Here is a 21,612-nt window from a genome sequence, read left to right on the forward strand (position 1 = left end):
ACTATAACTGAATCGCCCGCCATGATTATTAAGGTCACCCTTTTCTCTTTCTTTCCACCTTTCTCAGTGTTAAAGCCTTCTCTGGAGAGCTAAGTCTTTGCATAATGTGCCTGATATTGCATAATTTGGCTCACTCTTTGTTCATCTCTCGCAAGAACAACCTATCACTTCATGATGAGGTAGGTTTACAGGATTTGGAGAGATCAGTATAGTTTAATCCCAGAAAAACAAATATAATATTGAAAACCACATTAATCCAAGTCATTCCTGGCTTGGTCCCTCCCAGCCTGAAGCCTCATTAAGATAAGGAACTTCTTCCTCTTCAACTCCCCCCACCCACTTATTTCTTCCATCCACCCCCGCCATCTCTGCCATTTTGGCTGTCCTGCACCCTGCTTTGCAAGATGGCAAGCAGCCACATAAACACATGGCTCTGAGGTTGCTTGCCATGCCTCAAAAAGCCACAGCCACGTCAGCCCAATCCCAGCCACCGTCTCCATCACCACCTGGCAGTCCCAGATCCCTGCTGCCTTACAGTTCACTGCCTCAGCTGGCCTTTGTCATCTTCTTTCTCCTGCTGTTGATGAGGCATGCCCAGCCTGGCTGGGGCTGCTCTAAGTATATATATATATAAAAAGAAAAAGCAGCCCCTGAGCCACAACATGCCAAAATGCCCCTTGGCCATGCTCCTGAGACTTACTGGGGCTGGTTTTGTGCTGCAAAAAAGGAGAAAAAAGCAAAAAACAGCACGACCCAAGTTCATGCTGCAAAGGGGCATTTTGGCACCCTGCAGCTCAGGAGTTGCTGCTTTCTGCCTCTCTCTCTCTTTTGTAGCACAAAGCCAGCCCAGCCCAGCAGACAGGCCTGGCATGCCTTATCAGAAGCAGGAGCAAGACAGTTAAGGGCAGCTGGGACAGCAGAGTGTAGGGTGGCAGGGTGCCAAAAGGGCATAGATGGGGGGAAAAAGGCAGCTGAGAAGGGTTGAAGAGCCCCTGTGGTTATAAGTGTGGAAGGGCTGCTAAGCATCTGAATTTTGATTATATGACCCTGTGGGCACTGCAGTCACCATAACCTTGGGCAACAGTTGTAAGTCCCTTTGTTCAGCACCACCGTAACTTTGAATGGTTGCTGAATGAATCGTGTAAGTCAAGGACTGCCTGTACTGCTTTTTAAAATAATTTCTTTAAAAAAAAACCCCAGTTGTGTATTTTGTCTCCCTTTTCTAAGAAACCTCATACTGTATCATATCTACCTGAGAATAAATTACAATGTTCACTACAGGGGAAATGGTGATTTTATATAGTAGTTTATGAATACTAATTTCGAACAAATTTTATACGCTAGCAGATGAAACATTGGGTCGTGCATACAGCATAGTTCTATTTGTAGCTAAGTGTGGAACTTGATGTAACAAAGGACACCCTACTGGTTTTACATAGAAGTTGTTCATGCGGAGGTGTAACATTGGACTCTTTCTAAAAAAGCTATTGCTCTTATATAGCTTTGAACCTGAAAACCCCACAGCCTCCTTTTACAAATTCAATCAGTTTCAAACTCTAATCCCAGCATTGTTCTAAAATGAAATTTTTGAAAAAAAGAATGTTTCAGAAATATAAAGATAGAAAAAGCATTACTAATCAGTGTTGTTATATTCAGCTTTCAGCCAGTGAAACTATCTGTAGGAAGACATTAAGATATATAAGAACCAGAATGGTATCGTGGTAGAGTGCTAATCTAGGAATGGGGAGAGTTAGGAAGCCGTTCTCTTGTAGAAAGCTGGTTGAATGCTTAAGACTGGGAAGTAGAGAAACATCTGTCTACTGGTATACACTGGACCAGCATGATGGAGTATAGTTCAGGCCTTTATCCTGTAGTACAGGAGTCCCCAATCCCTGGGCCATGGACCGGTTCTGGTCTGTGACCTGTTAGGAACCAGGCTGCACAAGTGGTGGGCAGGCGAGTGAAGCTTTACCTGTGCATATGGAGGATCTTAGGTTGCATGCAAAATCCCCCCGCACTGATCCGTGGAAGAATTATCTTCCACAAGACTGTTCCATGATGCCAGAAAGGATGGGGACCAGGGGTTGGTTCTACTTACCTTTACTACCGGTTCGCAATGGGGCCGTACGCACTCTTCTGCGCATGCGCAGAAGCATTCTGATGACATTGGCGTTGGTGGGCGGAGCCTCCCGCTGGTACGGGTTCTATAGAACCGGTGCAAACCAGGGACAACCCACCACTGGTGGGGACCACTGCTGTAATAGACTGATTTTGAGGTGTGTGTTTGTGAGAGGGGGGGAGGGAAGGAGAGGGGGAGGGGGAGAGAGACCATACTAGCTATAATCCAAATAATTTAGAGCTAAGTAATATTCAGATGTGATAGATAATTGTATTATACCTATCCTATGGCTGCAGTAGGGAAGGCAATCTTTTGCTGACTAAGTGGTAGACTTAACTGGGCTAGGTAGGTGAATGCCTCAGAATGGAGGGGACCAAGTTTGGGAAGGAGTTTTGGGAAGCTTATTTAACTGTCACATGCCTTTTTAAAGACTTTCATTGTAGTGTCGTTCTGTAGTGGTTCTCAGATGTGAAAAGATGCTCTATCTGTGAAAATAAATCCCTTTCTTTCTCCTACGGTGGTTGAAGAAGCAGATTTGTACCAGTACCACAGCTTCTGCCCTTTCCAGTGCCCCTCTTCTTCCTGCTTTTCAAATAGCAGTATTCATATCAAGAGTTCTTCCTAGTTGCCTTATTCTTTGTCCTTCAAACACTCTTTGGCTCCCTTCCTAGGTAGGTAAAGCCTGGCTATTTAAGGCTGGTATTCACTCCTGCCTTTCTCCTTGCTACTTGAAGGACACTTCTTGCCCTTTGCTTTTGACAGGTTGAGGGCTGGATATTACTATAAGCCACAGGATTGCAAGACTTGGCTGCAGCAATCCTTCTTAGCGGAGTGTATAGGTTGAACCTATAGATAGAAGGTATCATAGCTTCAGGCATTTGTTTTTGGAGTGAAGCCTGACTGACTCCTAGAAAGGAGTGATATGAAAGACTACTCAGTTAGTCTAAGCTGGTGGCACACTGAGTTCCTATAAGTTTGTGTAGGGTAGTTGTTTGGCAATGTGTGCCTCGCAGGGAAGGAATGAGTCATATGAGAGTCATTTCGTGTCCAACATGCTATTTTTCCTTTCAGCTCTTGATTCACAAATAAAGGGATCTTGTGACAAAGCCTGGCAATGTATCACTTTTCTTTCCTCCTCCTCCTCCTCTTCTTCAAAGGAGAGGGAGAGTGGTAACATGCTGGGTTTTTTTAACAAGTTAACCCAATGCAAATAAATAAAAGGAAGGGGATGGGCAGTTTCCTGCAAATGTATTCTGTATATGCAGCGACATGGTGCTACAAATTAAGGGGAAAGTTCATGTCAGGAATCACAAGTCTGTTCAAACAAAGTAACCAAAATACAATATACCTGCGCCTTGCCTCCATGCATACAGAGTGAAGCTGTGATTGTAATGCTGAAAAGCAAGAAAACCATTTCTCAATCAAATTTTGCCTTGAATTTTTTATTTTTTTTGAAAAGAGAATGTTGAATGTGATGAGCTTGGACATGGCCTAGGGGAGAGACACATAGGGAAAGGGATACACATCCAAGGGTAAAACAGGGAAACAATTGTGAAAAGCATCTACAGGAAAAGGGGGGAAATGGAGTTGGAAAAGGTCTTACATAATGAATAAGCTATGAACTGCTAAGTTCTTCTTCAGACCAACTCATTCTACTCTTAAAGCAAGCCACAATTGCTCCATCATTCTCTCTCTTTTATTTAACAACAGAATTATCTGAAAACCTCTTTGGATTTGTTCATTCCCATCCTCTCCATTATTAAACTTAGGCACCAATCAAAGAACTAGGTGTCACAATGTCTTCTTGATATCTCATTGCAAGCATCCATGACTGTCCTGGTGGTTTTGTTTAGATACTGAATGACATTTGGAGGGGGTGGAGCTCTTTGGTTCTCCAACACTATCTTCTGGACAAAAATGCAGTTAAACAGAATCACCAAAGCCCAGTCATGCCAGCATTCCAGCCAAAAGGATGCTATGGTCAGTGGTATGTAGCCATAAGAAGTCCAAAAAAATAGCAATGACTTATTTTTAGGACCATTTCCAATCACAGGTCATTCCCCAAGGCAACCAGAGCAGAGTCTCATATCCCAGCTGAGAACCCAACTTAAGTCTGTGGTTGGTGGCTAATTTATGGGGTGATTCTTTGATGAATACATGGAGCATGAACCATCTCCCCATTTTCCACCCACATTGCCCTTCCTTTTTCTTTGTTTTCTAGGTTGACAATTTATCTGAGGAAAGCAAAAGATGAAGTGGAGGCAGGGGTGGGCAGACACCAGCAATTTTGGGAAAGGTAGAAAAACAGAATAAGCTATTGGCAGACTGCCCTAAATGTGGTCATCCAAACATAACACTAAGAATGGACTACATTTTAAAAGTCATTTTGCCTTATATTCATTCCCTATGAACACATTTATTGTTCAGGGTGATTTAAGGTGCCAGCAAGGGCCCAAAGCCACTGGCTGTTGGGCAGCATACAAATTTAATTAAAGAAGGAATAAGGAATCCTGGCTCAATATGCCAGATAGGATTCTCACACCATGAAATTTGAAAGACTTCCTGCCTGGCTAATTATAAGAGGTATAGCCACGTTTGCCCATTAAAAAATGCATGAAACAAGTTAAATGAATAACATTTGCACCTAAAAATGAATTTCCTATTATTATTGTCACACACGTCAAATCAGCAAAGATAGAAGCTCAGAATATAACAAAACATAAGTAACATAAAACAATTTTTTACATAAGTAAATGAAAAGGTCAAAAAATGAAAACAGTCTTGAGCTTTCTGGGTTTTATGTACCAGGCATGCCTTATATTTGATTATCATAGTGAGTCTCAGGGGATCAAAAATGTTTAGATACTGAACTATTTTCAATAAGAGCAGAAATGCAGCTTTTCTGAATGTTGTAGCTGTCAAACTATTTGGAGGGTTCGCAGTGATTTCTGCTCAAAAGAATAATTTGACAACACAATATTGATGATGGAATGCTACAAAAGTAGATTATATGATTAAAATGTAGTGTATTTGTTGCATCAAGGAACAGGGCCATAGGAAACTGGCTTTGTCACACAGTTGCTATAAAACACCTGTCAAAATGTAAAAGTATTTCATTTTTTTCCTGAATTTCTTTCTTAATGTTACTCTTTTTTTCTCTTCTTCCATTGGCAGGTATGATTTTATTGAAATACGGGACGGGGATAATGAAAATGCAGATCTTCTGGGAAAACACTGTGGAAACATTGCTCCACCTACTATCACATCATCCGGCCCTTCTGTGTATATCAAATTCACCTCAGACTATGCCCGTCAAGGTGCTGGCTTCTCTCTGCGTTATGAGATCTACAAGACTGGTTAGTGTTCACCTGCTCTCCCAACCAAATCCTTAGGCCTCTTTCAGATGGGGCAATCTTTGGGGTATATTAATAGGCAATATTATGAATGTCCTTTTCAACAATTCCCCTAGTCATTCATTCATTCTCTCTCTCTCTCCCTCGCTCTCTCTCTCATTTTGAGTTCCTGAAGGAAGATTCAATGTAATCTATAATCAAATCATTTTCAAGAGTGTATGAGTTTCCTGAAAAAGAAAGCCTATCAGAATTCTATCTAAATTCTATCAGAAACCAAATCATCAGTTCTCTAGTGTCTTGGAAAATGCTAAATGTGTGCTGTATGAACAGTGAACCACTCATAGCTGTAGGATGCTTTTGAGCTGCTCTTGGCTATGAAACAGCCTTGCAAATTTGCACTTCTACTCACCAGTAAAGCAAAGGAAGTCTATTTGTTAATAGACTTATTGCTGGCAGGATGTTGGACAGCCTTTGTTCGGTTTCTTCTTGGAAATTCAGAAGTCCTGTCTAGCTGATTATTAAACTATTTCCAGGTTTCACTGTTCTGAGGAAGAGGTAATGGCTCTGCCCACCCTTTGAGTTTCTTCAGGAAGGTGTTGATGACTTGGCAAGCTTGGGGAGACTGTTCTTGGAATTGTTAGACTTCTCATATGAGAATGTCCTTATTAAACCTCACATTCATCTTGCCTTAGTTCTGCTCCCCTTACCAAATCTATTTCATCAACATTTTCAAAAAGTGACGTATTTCATGGCATATTGACAAGGTATTTTGGTTTCTAAGGGAAAGCAGTTTCTTCATTAAGTGATCTAATTTATTCTAGAATTACAAAGAACATATATTTTTAAAGTGTCATATAGAAAAAAGCTTATTAAAATAAAGGCTAAGCAAGAATGGTCCTCTCTTCCCATCCTGCCACCTCATGGATATGCAATTCCAGCACTGATCAATAGCTTTGTATTTTCTTTTTTTCAAGAAGCCAGGTAATTTAAGTGGTGTAATGGTGGCTCAAGTGGGCTGCTGTTGGCATTGCTGTCAGACATCGCTCTTGAGCTCCACTATTCAGAATGCTCTTTTAATAATATTTTTTTAAAACCCTACTTTTGGAGAAAGTGAATCAGTGCCTCTTTACTTTGGCTCTGATTATGTATTTGCCAGATTAGAAAGTTTGGAGATGAAAATTCTGGAGTATAAATATAGTTTTTCTTCATCATGGCAGGCTCAGTGAGTCTTGAAAAAGAAAAAGTTTGTGGTCATAGGATCTGAGTTTTAAATGGAAATGCACAGAATTATATCACTGGTTAAAAAAAGGGGGTGGGGGAATAAGCTGTGAGGAACTGAAAAGGGCATGAGGCAAACAGCATTTCTTATCATGCCCAGAAATCTTAATGAATCCTGGAAGCATGTAGAGATTATACAGATTTGGAAGACTCTACCTCAGATAGATTATGCACATTAATCTACTGTATGGCAGCACATTTCATACTGTATCAGGTTAAGAAAGAGGTTGACATGACTTCTAGATCTGAATTTTAGTGATTTTGCTCTGGTAGAGGACACAAGCTGCTAGATTTCCAGACTATAGAGAATAAATACTATCCAAAACGCCAGTGTCACAAAATCTCAAACTCTGGCAAAAGTAAGTTGTTTTGATGTGTCTGTGGGCATTAGGAATAGATATTAATACAGAAATGATCCTTGAATTGGAAAATAATTTTAGTCTATCTTTACTTGGTTGGAGTTAAGCCTTGTTTAGTAAGCAAGTTGCCCTAAGTATCTTCTTTGATACAGTTGTCTATGCAGTTCAACCTATTTTGGGGCAGAGGTGATCTGGCTATGCTATTCAAATGTGATCTAATTATCTTCAAAGAAACTTCAGAATCTTCAGTTTTGAAGATATTAACTAATAAAAAGTTGCTCAAACCAGTTTAATTTAGGGGTCGAGTAAAAGTGTGCTCTTACTTGTGAAGTTCTGGAAGGCTTAGCTCCTACATCAAATGCCTGTGTTCTCCTTGCAATTTTCCTCTTCACTCTGAATTCCCTTTCTATGTAAAATGCAGACTACTCTGGAAAAATCAAGGCCTTTGCCTCAATTGTCCATGGCTGAAATTTGAATTTCCATCTTCAGGCTCCTCAGTATATTTGAAGGGGGAGGCAAAATGCATTTTTACTCTTTTTTTTTTTTTTTTTTTAATTTTTTAAAATTTTTATTAATTTAAGAAACCACATAATACATTTATAAATGCAAGTAAAACAATTTACAACAAACATCATCTTTATAACATCTACCTATAATATCTGAATTGTTACAATATCAATATCCTATATTCTTCAATATACAATATTTCTCTCACCTTATATAATGATATTATTTTATTGATATCTCGTGTCTCTTTCTTAAATTTCATTTGATTTAAAACTTTATTTTACTCTATTGATATCTTTTCTTTTATTCAATTTTTCTTTCTTTCTTCTTCTCTTCTTTTTTCATTTCCCTCTAACCATTTATACCATTTTTGCCAGACCAGATAATATTCAGATTCTTCTTTTCCTTGGATCTCCTTGGTAAGTTTATCCATCTCAGCGCATTCCATAATTTTGGATATTAATTTCTCTTGAGTCGGGACCTCTTCTTGTTTCCAATTTTGTGCGTATATAATTCTTGCTGCAGTCAAAATGTGTGTTATTAAATATATTATTTCTTTTTCATATTTGCTTGTAGGTATTCCTAATAAATAAGTTTCTGGCTTTAATGGCACCTTTTGAGATATTATTTGTTCCAGTTGCATTTTTATATTGTTCCAGAATTTTTTAGCTTTGGGACATGACCACCATATATGATAATATGTCCCTTTATGCGCTTTACATTTCCAACAGAGTGGAGATGTGCCGGGAAACATTTTAGAAATTCGCGCCGGTGGTAGATGCCACCTATAGAACAATTTATAAGCATTTTCTTTGTATGGTACAGATAATGTTAATTTATTAATATTTTTCCACAAATTTTCCCACTTGTTTAATTCTATTGCATACCCAAAATTTGTCGCCCATGTGATCATATTCTCTTTAACTACTTCCTCTGCTAGTTTATATTCCAATAGAAAATTATAAATTTTGGTTATTAATTTCTCATTGGGGCCTAATAAAATTTTATCCAACTGATTTGGTTCCATTTGAATTCCAGTTTTTTCCATATCAGATTTATATCTGGATTTTAATTGCAAATATGACCACCACTCTATTTCCACATTTTGCATTCTCAATTCTTCTCTTGTTTTTAGTTTTCCTTCTTCATTTAAGATGTCCTTATATGTTTTTAATTTATTTGTATCTATTGTATTTGGATAAATATGTGCTTCCATTATGGAAGTCCACGTAGGAATCCTATCATAGTGATATTTTCTGATTTCATTCCATATTTTAAGCAAATTATCTCTTACAATATGTTTGCGAAATTGTTCTTGTTTTGTAATTTTCTCTCCCCAAAGATATGCATGCCAACCTCTTGTTAAGTCAAAACCTTCCAATATTAATGTTCTTATGTTTTTGAGTTCGATCCAATCTTTTATCCATATTAACGCTGAGGCTTTGTAATAACTCTGCCAATCAGGGAGTCCCATTCCCCCTCTCTCTCTTTTGTCTTGTAGATGTTTTAATTTGATTCTTGCTTTTTTTCCCTGCCAAATAAATTTTAATATCATTCTGTCTAAATCTTTAAAATATGTTCTTCCTGGGTTTACTGGTATTACCCTAAATAAGTATAACACTCTTGGCAGAATATTCATTTTAATGGTAGCAATTTTGCCTAAAAGAGACAATTGGAGTTTTGCCCATTTTTCCAAATCCTTTTCTATTTGTTTAGCCAATTTAATATAATTGTCTTCCTTCAAAGTTGATATTTTGTTTGTAATCCATATTCCTAAGTATTTAACTTTCTTTGCTATTTGTATCCCTAATATATTTTCCAATTCTTCTTTTTGATACTTGTTAAGATTCTTTGTTATAATTTTAGTTTTTTGTTTATTAATTTTCAATCCCGCTACTTCTCCATATTGTTGTACTTTTATCATTAATTTTGGTCCAGATTGTATGGGTTTATCTAAAATGAATACTATATCATCTGCAAAGGCTTGCAGTTTATATTCTTGATTTTTTATTTTTAGTCCAGTTATTTCTGTATCTTTCCTGATTTCTTCTAGTAATATTTCCAATGTTAATATAAACAATATAGGAGATAATGGGCATCCTTGTCTCACTCCTTTCTTTATATCAAATTGTTCAGTTGTATCTCCATTAATTTGTATTTTTGCTGTTTGGGTGTTGTATATCTTTTTAATCATTTTTATAAATCTTTCTCCAAATTTCATTTTTTCTAATTGTGCTAATAGAAATGTCCAGTTGAGATTATCAAACGCTTTTTGCGCATCTAGGAAAATTAGAGCTAACTGGTTTTCCGATCTTTGCTCATAGAATTCCAGAGTGTCAATAATTGTTCTTGTATTGTTATGAATTTGTCTTCCAGGAATAAAACCATTTTGATCAGGATGTATATAGTATTTGACTAGGTTTTTCAATCTCTGTGTTATAATTGATGTGAATAGTTTATAATCTACATTGAGAAGAGAAATTGGTCTATAATTTTTTATTTCCGTGGGATCCGAATCTTGTTTTGGTATTAATGTGATTATTGTTTCATTCCATGACTTCGGAATTTCAGCTTCCATTAATGCATCATTGAAAACTTGTATTAATATATCATCTAATGGTTGTTGGAATGTCTTAATAAAACTCTGCCGGTATACCGTCTGTTCCCGGTGTCTTGTTATTTTTTTGTTTCTTTCTCGCTTCTATTAATTCTAACATTGAGATTGGTCTGTTCAATAATTCTATATGTTCTTCTTCTAATTCTTGAATCTTTATTTTATTTAAATATTCTATGATATTTTCTTCTCTAATCTCTTCCTTTGCGTATAAGTTTTTGAAAAATTCCTTTGCAATTCGTTTTTTGTCTTCAATATTCTGGTATAAACAACCATCTACATCTTTTAACTGTATTATAATATTCCTCTGTTTTTCTATTTTCAATTTATATGCTAGCCACCGTCCAGTTTTGTTTGCATGTTCAAATTGGTTTTGTTTAGCGATTTTTATTTTTCTTGCTATTTCTGTTGTTGTGATCAAATTTAATTTATGCCTTGTTAAATTTATTTTCTCCTTAATTTCTTGATTGTATGGCTGTTTCTGTAGATCCAATTCATACTGATGTAATATTGTCTGTAAATTTTGTTTTATTTGTTGTTTGTTTTTATTTTTTTGTGCAGTATAGGCAATTGTTAAGCCTCTGATATATGCCTTGGTTGTGTCCCATAGATTTTGTAGACTGGTGTGCTCTTTCACATTAATTTGTAGAAATATTTTCAATTCTTTTTGGATCATATCCACATATTGTTTGTCATTTATAATATCTCTATCCATCATCCACCTTTTATGCTTTTGGTGTCCCTTCCATGTTATTTCAATGGGGCTATGATCAGCCCATGTGTTTGTTGTAATTTCTATTTGTTTAATGTCTGCTATAAGCTCTGCTGTCATCCAAGCCATGTCAATTCTGGACCACGATTGATGTGGATTTGAATAGAATGTGTATTGTTGTTTATCATAATTGAGTTCCCTCCAAGCATCTTGTAATTGAAATTCTTCTACTATATCATAAAATGTTTCTGGAAGTGTTTTTTTCCTGGATTTATTATGTTTACAACTCCTATAGTCCTTCTCTATGTTTACAATTGCATTAAAATCTCCAATTATGCATATGTTTTGGTATTCCAATTCCTTAATTTTGTTGTGCATCTTTTTAAAATAATCAATTTGGGTTCCATTTGGTGCATAAAGTGATACTAGTAATATCTTCTTCTTTTCTGTTTCAATTTCAACCATCAGCATCCTACCCTCCTCATCTGCAAATAATTGCTTTGATTGTATATGATTCCGGATGTACATTGCTATACCTCTCTTTTTTTGTTCTGTTAGTGCCGTATAAAGTTTTCCTAATCTTTGGTTCTCTAATAAACTGCGTTGTTGTTTTTTAATATGAACTTCTTGTAATGTTATAATATCTATCTTCAATCTTTGTAAATTTTTAAAAGTACGTGATCTCTTTGATGGAATGTTTAGTCCATTTATGTTAATCGATATCAATTTTAAATCTTTCTCCATTTCAAATTTCTATTTTCTTGATGTTCTTATTTTCCTAGTGTCTTTTTTTCCCTGTAATTTGTATTTTATCCCTTGCTCCTTCTCTTTCCATTCTTTCTTTCTCCCCTCTTTTTCTTTTTACTCTTACGTAGTAGTTTCTGATAGCTATTAATGGAATTTTTTTGACCAGGCCTAAAAGGCTTCAAAGATCTGTTTATAAATGGGGAGATATTTCTTCGAGAAAGTGCAAAATTGGAATACAAAACGGATTTATTAGTTTAAGATTAAAATATGACTTTCTGAGAGCTCTTAATTAATAGATTTTTTCTGATTACAACTGAATTACGAGTTTTTACAATTTCATTATAGTTAAGGAATCAGGTGTGAGAAAAAGATATTTCTAATTGAAATATTAGAGAAGGTGTTAAGTTACTGAAATTATTTCTACTTGTCTGGAGGGAGGAGGAGTCATATTTTACATATTTTCTTTTTTCTTTTCTTTTTTCTATCTCTTTGCACTTTTCTTTTTATGTTTTTCTTAGTTTTTCTTATCTTTTATCTTTGTAAACTCTGATATAAAAAAAGTAATTATTAGAATCATAGCATCATTCGGTGATGAGGATGTTGGTCAGTAGTGGGAAAATGTTAACATATTCCTGAAAGTTCTGTATGTGTTTAATACTGTAGAGCACAACCCTTTAAAATTGACTCGCCCTCCCCTCCCCAATATAATACAATAAGTATAATGTTCAAAACACACTCGCAAACTTTGTTGGTCAGTAATGTTAACAGATTTGATGATTTGTTTTCAGATGCCTGAATCAGTGCTGTTGGAGTTAAATTTATATCATCCAGTTAATTCTCACATATTTTGCATCGATTTAAATAGATTTAAATAGATTTCCATAGGCTTCTTTGCTCCTGTGTGTTTAAGTCCAGCCCTGTTTCTTCAAGAGAAGCAGAAGTCCATGCAAATTGTTAGAATGGTCGTGGGAATTGTATTAACTTTTCCTTGGAAAAGCCAAGGGCGCAAGAGTGGTGAAAGGTAACCTTCTGCTACAGTTGTGGAACCAGAGGGCTTATAACATTCTCTACCCACTTCCCTCATCTTAGTGACCCGAAGCCTAGAGAATTCAATTGTCGATTGTCTGTTCTCTCCAGAGCGATGGCCTTAATGCAATCATGGCCTGAAGAGAATGCAGTCTCCTTCTCCCTAAGGCACCTTGCTCTGCAAAAAATAGAAGGCACTTAGCTGCTGAGGCACAATGAGGGCCAGTGTTGGGGTCATCCCTAAATAAATGGTAATATTGTCCCCACGGCTGGCAGTTAGAAAGGCATTCCTTGAGGATAGAAATAACTGGCATTTCAGTTTTGATGATTACCGTGGATGAAGGGAGAAAGGCAGCTCTGTTTCTCTTTTCACCAGAACCCTTCACACATGTCCTTCCTTTCCCAAGCAGTCTTAACTTAGTCATTGTTGAAGATGTGGCATTTTTCAAGGCTTAAGCTGCTAGTCTGCAGGTGTTATTTCCTGAGAATTGCCACTTGGATGGAAAATGAAATGGGGACAGTGATATTAATAATTAATACTTTTGCAAGGCAGGAGCAATTTTCTGCATGAGGGAATTAAGTGCTTAAAAAGAATGCTTATGAATAACATAGCACAGCCTGGCTATGGTAAGGGAAGTGGCTAATGATGAGGTTAATGCGAGGCCTTGGCCTTCTTGTCTCTTTCTGTAGGCTCTGAAGATTGTTCTAGAAACTTCACCAGTTCAAACGGCACCATTGAATCCCCAGGCTTCCCCGATAAGTATCCACACAATTTGGACTGCGCCTTCACAATCATGGCCAAGCCGAAAATGGAGATTGTCCTTCAGTTTTTAACATTTGACCTAGAGCATGACCCTCTGCAAGTCGGAGAGGGAGATTGTAAATATGATTGGCTGGACATCTGGGATGGTATTCCTCAAGGTAAGGACTAAAAGATGCAATGCTGTGGTTTTCTTCTCTGGATGGCCAATGTCAAGCGAACAATTCACTTTGAGACTGAAGAATTATGTGACAGTCATAAATTGCTAATATTGTCATTGCTTTGTGCAATCTCATTTATTGTTGCTTTGTTCTTAGAAAGGAATCAACTCTGAAGGGAAATTAAATCTCTTTGTCTCTTACACTTGAATGTCTGCCTTTCTGAGTTGGTGCGACAGTGAAATCACTTTAGAGAAGAGTAACCTGATTTATATAATTAGATGAGGAATTGAAATCTTTCAACTCCTGAAGAATCCTGAACTTCTAGTTAGAAAAAAAGGACAACATTTTTTTTTAAAAAAACTTACACTTAGTTGCTTGCAGCAAAGTTCTGCATATAACTATCACAACAATTTTTTGTGGAAAAGGGGCTGAAAAATATTCTCTATTAACACATCATTTGTGATTTACATGTCAGGGAAACAATGCATGTGTTAAAAATATAAATAGCTCTAAATTAGTTGTTTCACAAGTACATAAATTCCTGTTTGTTTTCTGTGAATATCTATTAGGGTGTGGGTGTGGGGGACTGAACAGATACACAATAGATACGTTACTGTGTAGTCATATGCCTTTTCTTCTCAGATGTCAAATTCTGATCAGTAGGATTTACTTCCAGGTAAGTTCTATAGTTATTTATCTTAAATCACTCATCAATTAGGATGCAGTTTGAAATGATAAAAGCTGTCCTATTAACATTGTGAACCAATGTTGAAGGTAGGCATTTTAAGCAACTCGTGTGAAATGCAAAGGTTTATTTATTTCAATACTTGCCTATAAAGAAAAGCTTCTGCAAATCTGTGGCATAATACATATTAAGGCTGTTATTTAAAAAACATTTATAATGTTTCATTTTATCTGGTTGACATATTTATTCCTTCAACTGTCTATGTCATTTTTCCAACCAAAGAGAGAACATGCCTATGAGATGGTAAATAGTATTTTTCTTTCATCTCTTCTGCAGTTGGACCCTTGATTGGCAGGTACTGTGGCACTAAAACTCTTTCAGAGATCCACTCAACTACTGGCATCTTATCCCTCACATTCCACACAGATTTGGCTGTGGCTAAAGATGGCTTTTCTGCTCGCTATTATTTGGTCCAGCAGGAGGCACCAGAGAGTAAGTTGGCAGGTTGTTCAGTCTAAGTATTTTCAAGACCTGTTCTAGACCTACAGTGTAGTTAGAATTTATCTATTTTGGGATATCTTTTCTGATCCTTACATTTAGAGGGGAGAAGTAACATTTCAATAATTTTAGCACTGATAGCTGAGATTTGGAATTTGAATTTCATTAGAGCCCTTAAATTTGGTTTTCTATTACATTTTGTCCTTCTACCCCAAATGGTGAGATATTGGAACTAAGATCAAAGCTTCAGTGCCAGTATTTGAAAGTGCTGTAGAAACTCTAAGTACAACGTAAAATCTCAATATTTTATTTTCAAAATGAGACAGTTTAGACTTGGGTTCAACTGTTTGTATAGGAAGGCACTTGAAGCTATGATTAGAATTCGGGAATTTGAATGCTTCAAACGTTACCAATTGATTCTTTGTCTTTTGTAAGATCTCAGCTCTTTTTCATATGTGTGATATTCTGTTACTCTTGTGACATGTTTAGAAAATGGAAAACACAATATGGAACTTCTAGTTCTCTTAAAAGCAAGGCTTCTGCATTTTCTATGATAAACGTGAACATTGCCAGTCCTGTTAGGAAAACTAAGGCCTCAATCAGCATTTTCTTGGAATTAGAGAGCAAGGACACTATCTGGCTGCCTTAGAGTGTAATAACGTAGGCTCTCAAACTGTGGTTGCAATCACCAGATATCATGAATAAATATGATAGGGATCACAAATTGGGAGGGACTCGCACACTCAAAGGAGGGCTATTCTCAGAACTCACTCCTGTTTTTCCTGGACAGGCCAGCGCCTGGTTTGTCTAAACCAAGTGGGAACACAGTCTGGCAGGATTCCTGCTGTGCCTGAACAAGCTAACTGATAGATTGCAGCTGTGTGTGTTTGTATCAGAACCCTGTGAAATTGCATTTTTTCTCTGTTTCGACAACAACTATTAGCTTGTCCAAGCAGAACAGGAGGAAATTCATTCCCGCTCTTGGACAGATCATCTGCTGGCCAGAAAGGGTGGGAAATTCAACCTATTGGAAGTGTTAAGAATGGGCATCAAAGATGGAGACCTCTGGAAGGCCTACAGCTTTCATTCTTGTCCTTAGCACCTTCCCTCCACATAGACAGAGGAAAACCAATTTGCAATGGAGCGGATTAATGTTGAAATGGACCCCAGGCACAGTTCAGAGAAAGAAAGAAAGAAAGAAAGAAAGAAAGAAAGAAAGAAAGAAAGAAAGAAAGAAAGAAAGAAAGAAAGAAAGAAAGAAAGAAAGACCCAGAGATGACCCAAGCCTACCTATAATATCCTCAAAGAGAGGAGAGTTCCACATTTCTGTTTGTTCCTCCTCCATTTCTTCTTGTTTGGGATTTATGATTAAAAGTAAGCTATAATCAATACAAAATTAGTCTGCTTATGGATGTTTTGATCTAATTTTCTTTCTTTACTATAAGAACAAAAACAATGTCAAACAAATTTCAAAAACAATAAAAAGAGACAGGTATGTATGCTGCAGAAAAGCTCTTTATTAGAGATGGTTCGATAATCAGCTCTGGAGACTTTCACAATATTTATTTCACTTGCAAAGTGCAAAATTCCCAGCTTTTCATGCAAAATTCTATAATTTTCTCTCTGCAGTAGTTGCATCACAATTGAAAATGGATTTCATTGGGCCCTGTATCCTTTCTTCTGAATGCTGATATTTAATTTATAGATCTGTAGAGGTAATTCTGTGCTTCAGCAGCCATAAACAATTTGATTTGATAGGATGTTGGGAGGCAGTTGATGCCAATGTTTCATTTAGGAGTGGAACCCACAGTTCTGTAGAAGAGTTTCTCTTCAGTTTCATATTCTTCTACCTTTTCTAGACTTCCAGTGCAACAGTCCACTGGGAATGGAATCTGGCCGGATCTCCAATGAGCAAATCACAGCTTCCTCTACATACTCTGATGGCAGGTGGACTCCGCAACAGAGCCGACTCAACAGTGATGATAATGGGTGGACTCCTAATGTGGATAGCAATAAAGAGTTCCTGCAGGTATTTTCAGTTTCTTTCACAATAGCCTAGAGTAATGACACCTATACCATGTAGAAAGATTGGGAAGCTATAGTATCAGGCTTCCTGCCAGTTACCAGACTCTTTAGTCAATTTTTAAAAAAAAAAAAAAACCCAGAATCTTCAACTGGCATTCTTTTCTCTAAAAAGCTTGGATTTTATTTTTCCATTTGCTGAGACACATCGTATGTCGTGGCTAGGACTGTCCCCTAGACCTTTATGTTCTCCCCCTTCCCCCACAGCTCATGTGTGTATTTTATCCTTGAACCAAATGGATTACCCTGCTGTTAAATCAACCTTAGAACATGAGCCTTGTAGGGTCTTTGTTGCTCTTACTGCAAACTGAGAGCTGTGAAAAAGGCTTGAACTGTTGTTTGGGAAAGGGTACGTGACTCTCTGTCTTCATGAACTGTTGGGGCTGTTAACATTCCTGCAGAAGTTCTTGGCTTGACCTGGTGCCCCCTGAACTTTAATGGGCTTTCCAGAGGCCAGAGAGGGAGAGGGAGAGAGTGGGGAGGACGCACGCTACCACTTATAGCCTTGTTGATTCTGCAGCGATCTAAAAGAGAGAGACTTTCTCATGTGTGTTGAACCGGTATAAGTAGAATAATATTATTCTTCTGGGGGATTTCAATGTTCAACAAATGGAAACTTCAGTAAGAGTGTGTGAAAACAATGCTCTAACAGGGCCTACATCGAACCAACAGATGGTGGCAAAATTGGTGATTGCAGTGGGAAGTATTAGATGGCACTTGCCATTAGAGGGGGAAAAAAAGAGAGGTCCTCATTAGTTATAGATGCCCAATTCTAAATTGCTGGGCTGGCAGATTGATCTTGCATGAATCAGACCCATTGAACATCTCTGAAAAGCATGAAGTGAACATCATAACTTCAACTTATGAGTGAAAATCATCCCTCCTCAATATAAATTGGCCTCTACAGATGATGCAGTTGATAAACAGCCTGTGGTTTAAGTTTGGATTTATTTGACTTCAGTAACAGCAGAATCAAAGTTTTAAAATCCTTTACCAAGCTCAGCATATCCTTCCCGAACTAGAAAAATTCCTTTCTCACTACTGAAATCTGCAACTGACATAGCAAAACATTGGGAGGTTCTACTCTGTAAGACTAATGATACGCTGCTAAGGGAGCGTTCAGCCTGCTTATGCTCAAAAATGTTTGCACTTGAATGCTGCAGTACATTATTATTATTATTATTATTGCTTGCAACCAAGGCTGTGACACAGTTATGCCAAATATTTTGTGAAAATCCTAGTGAGATTTTATCCTAGAAATGTTTACAGTCCAATCCAACAAGAAAGAGACGAGCTGGGGAGGCAATTCCAAAATGTGCTATTCTAGTTCAATTTTGGAAGCTGTAACAAAACCACAGACTGAAAACATTTCCTTCTATGGCTCACATGTTGCTGCATCTAGGAATGTTAACTCAGCTGAAAATTGATCCTATTAACTTCTTATACTGGGACAGCATTTAGATAGAATAGGAACTCCAGACATGGCCAGTGGCAAATGCTGAAGCTGCATCAGAGGGATCTATTAATATTGAGTTATTGTTATGCTAATTTATATTAGCTGAGCACCAATCCTGATTGTCAGACACATACTCCTGAAGCAACTACAGCCCAGCATGGGCTATTTTGAGGAACCCACTTAGCACCATAGGCTTCTTGTGTATGTTGTTGATATCTCTCTGTGGGGTTCAACTGGAAGGCATCCCACAGTAGAATGATGGGCTCATTACATTTTTATGACAGTAACTTGCTAATTCTCTCTCATCTTGGTCTGCATTTTCATTCAGTTTCATTAAAGTGTCACAAGAATATTATATCTGAAAGAACCTCAAATGTTTCAGGTAATGGGAGTAAGTCTGTTGTTGCTAATCTTCTTCTGTCATCATCCCCTGCTCCTACAATAGGTGGATCTTCGCTTTCTGACAGTGCTCACAGCCATTGCTACTCAGGGCGCCATTTCCAGAGAAACACAAAATGGATACTATGTTCGCTCATACAAACTGGAGGTCAGCACAAATGGAGAAGACTGGATGATGTACCGGCATGGCAAAAATCACAAAGTAAGTGCTTCTTCTCCTTTCTTTAAATAATTCCAGATTTCAAAAATTTATCTTGATAGTGGAATGGAAGATCTCAAATCTGTAAGGAATCTTTGGCATTTCATTCAGCTTACATCAAAAGATGCAAAAGATGACATTCTCTTCCCAAGTCATTTTTCTTCTCTCTTGAAACATGTTGAAGTAGTGGGCAAATCTTGAAATGTTCCAGTAATCTGATTGCCTTTCTGTTGCCTTTGAAAGATTTTATGAATTGGGAAGGAGAAAAGGCTGTTATGCATCCGTTCTTCCCAATAGTGTGACTGTAGTTGTGATGGTGGCTGGATTGAGGGAGGGGAGAGAAGTTCTGAGGAGTTGAGGGCCATGAACCCTGTGCTTGAACATCCATTGGAATGAAGACAAGGAAGGACCAGTTGAGCCCATCCACAAATACAGCCACAGCAATCCCAAGGAAAATTGCAGTTTTGTAGTAGACCAGAGAAGACGCAGAAATAAAACAGAGAATGCTGTGAAATCAATCAAGTCCCAAACAGAGCTTGAGGAGGAGCAAATTTGGTGTGATACCAAGTGTGTTTTTGGAAAACACACTCTGGTGAGCGTATAGCTTGCTCAGTGGAGGGAGAGTTTGCAGTGTGCTTTCTGACTGCCAATGAAGGAGAAAATGGTCTTGCAGACTATGTTTTAGTACACAAGATTCATTGAGCATTAATGGCCTGAGCCTCATCCACATGCTGGGTTAACAATCACAAAACCACATGAAGCTGCACTTCAGGAATTATTGAAGCCTGGAAAATGAAAGGGCACAAATCCTGAGAGAGGATCATGATGTCCTAGAGAATAAAGCCAAACCATAAATAATAAGGAGCAATCTGGTTTGTCAGGGATAAGGGGACTGTAGCCGCAGTGCTGGCTGGCAGCGATGCATGGGGGGGGGGTGTCTGAGTCCGTACTTGGCCTGCCTGTAAATACAGCTGCATTGACCCTCCCTGATCTTCCCACCTCTGAATGCATAGTCTGTGCTCAATGGGGATTTGGGGCAGGGGAGGGAGGGAAGTAAGCCCCTTCTTTTGTGCCCTGGGCAGGTGTGCCAGAGGGATATCAGTGTGGAGCACAGCTGTGTCTAATAAAGCTGTAACTGCGGGGATGGGGGGACAACCAACAGGGAGCTGCCACTGATCTTTGCTTTTTCTTTGGAGACACTTCTAAATTAATCCTCAGTGCTGTGCTGCAGAACAGTGAGCTACCTTAGGTCAAAGGGGAAAAATCCCTCCTCTTTTTTTCCCCATGAAACCCTCACTAAAGCAGTTGCTGCCTCCAGGAGAGACGGGTGCTTATCTATTCCAACCCCCACCCCCACCCCCTGTGTATCTCTTCTCTGTTATTGTCAGGGAAATGACAAAGAAGCCCATTTAAACTGTTGCTTTCAGGTGAGAGGGAGGTCTTTTGTCAGTTGTCTGAAGGGAATGGTGCCACGGTTTCTCCTATTTCTCCAAGAGAGACAGGCTACCCTTTCCTACTTCTGAAAAGTGCCAGGCCTGCCCAGAACTGGTCTTGCAGCCAGTACAAGAAAAGAAAGCCAGAGCAGACTGTTTTCTTCCAGTTGAGGTGTTAGCCACCCCTCCCCCCCAAACAACAACAACAAAAAAGCCTAGAGAGCAGTTGAGGACATTTGAACTACTTGTTCAGTTCATGTTCCTCAAGACTGCCTTTCTCTTTCTATGGTCCATTGATGTTCCAGTTCCTTGTGTTCCTTGGATTTAATGTGATCCTTCAATTGGGGGACCTTTGAGATCTCGGGAGGCTTGGAGAGGAGGGGGTTGGACAGGGTTCCTTTAATTTCCACCCACTGGAACCTAAGTCTCTCTGCGTTGCTGTGGCTTCCTTTTACTTAGTAATGCCCAAATGCTTTTTGCTGAACCTGAGCCAACTTTCCAGCAGGATTCAGAGAGAAATGTTTTATGTATCTGCAGTGGTCATGCATATGGAGAACAATTAAAAATCGTGTTCAGGAAAAGAAAAAAAAAGCAATAAATTCCCTGAATTTGAATTTGGTAAATATGACATTCACAACAAATTGAGGCGTGAGGCTATTTTTGAGCAGACTTTGGTATCACCTGATCTCATTCTATTGATTTAGCATAGTACAAGCTTGTTTGCTAGGAGCATCAGTTATGTAAATGGTTTTTAAAGGTTTTTAAAATGGTTGTTAACATTAATCCAGAAATATAAGCATCCTATAGGTTCTCAGGAAGTGTGGCATGGAAAGGCAGGGATCATGTCCTCATGGGTATGCCTGTGATTCCACACTCGAGGGCCTTGCCCAGGGAAAGGTGGAATCTTTCTGTATTTGGTTGAATATAACTAGGATTGCTTCCTGTCCTCCCTCGACCTGCCATGCATTCATATTTGGGAAGCCTGCATGATGGGGATTATGAACAACCGGGAGGATTTCTAAGTATGTTCAGCCAGACTTGTGAGCTTGTCCCCTCTGGATCATTCCTTGCACTGTGCAAAGGGGTTAAAGCAATGCTTATGAGAAGAGGGTTGGTGTGATAAAACTGGCATTGTACACACTCCACATATATTTTCTCAATCTGTTTACTTTATATCTTGATAAAATTATAATAGGCAATTGACATTACACTAGTTTTTAAAAT

The 21,612-nt window shown here is 38.1% G+C and overlaps 1 protein-coding gene across 4 annotated transcripts in view; it reads left to right on the top strand.

Moving 5' to 3' along the window:
- NRP2 (neuropilin 2) overlaps window positions 1–21,612 on the top strand; it is a 207,191-nt gene that overhangs the window by 74,581 nt on the left and 110,998 nt on the right. For all 4 annotated transcript variants that reach the window (XM_034431468.2, XM_034431452.3, XM_034431461.3 and 1 more), the window contains exons 3-7: window positions 5,294–5,475; window positions 13,406–13,636; window positions 14,658–14,813; window positions 16,679–16,848; window positions 18,803–18,958. In XM_034431468.2, the coding sequence (XP_034287359.2) occupies window positions 5,294–5,475; window positions 13,406–13,636; window positions 14,658–14,813; window positions 16,679–16,848; window positions 18,803–18,958 (895 nt within the window). The remainder of the gene's footprint in view (window positions 1–5,293; window positions 5,476–13,405; window positions 13,637–14,657; window positions 14,814–16,678; window positions 16,849–18,802; window positions 18,959–21,612) is intronic.

This window comes from Pantherophis guttatus, chromosome 1 (assembly GCF_059756535.1).
Source record: "Pantherophis guttatus breed Tessera chromosome 1, ASM5975653v1, whole genome shotgun sequence".
NCBI lineage: Eukaryota > Metazoa > Chordata > Lepidosauria > Squamata > Colubridae > Pantherophis > Pantherophis guttatus.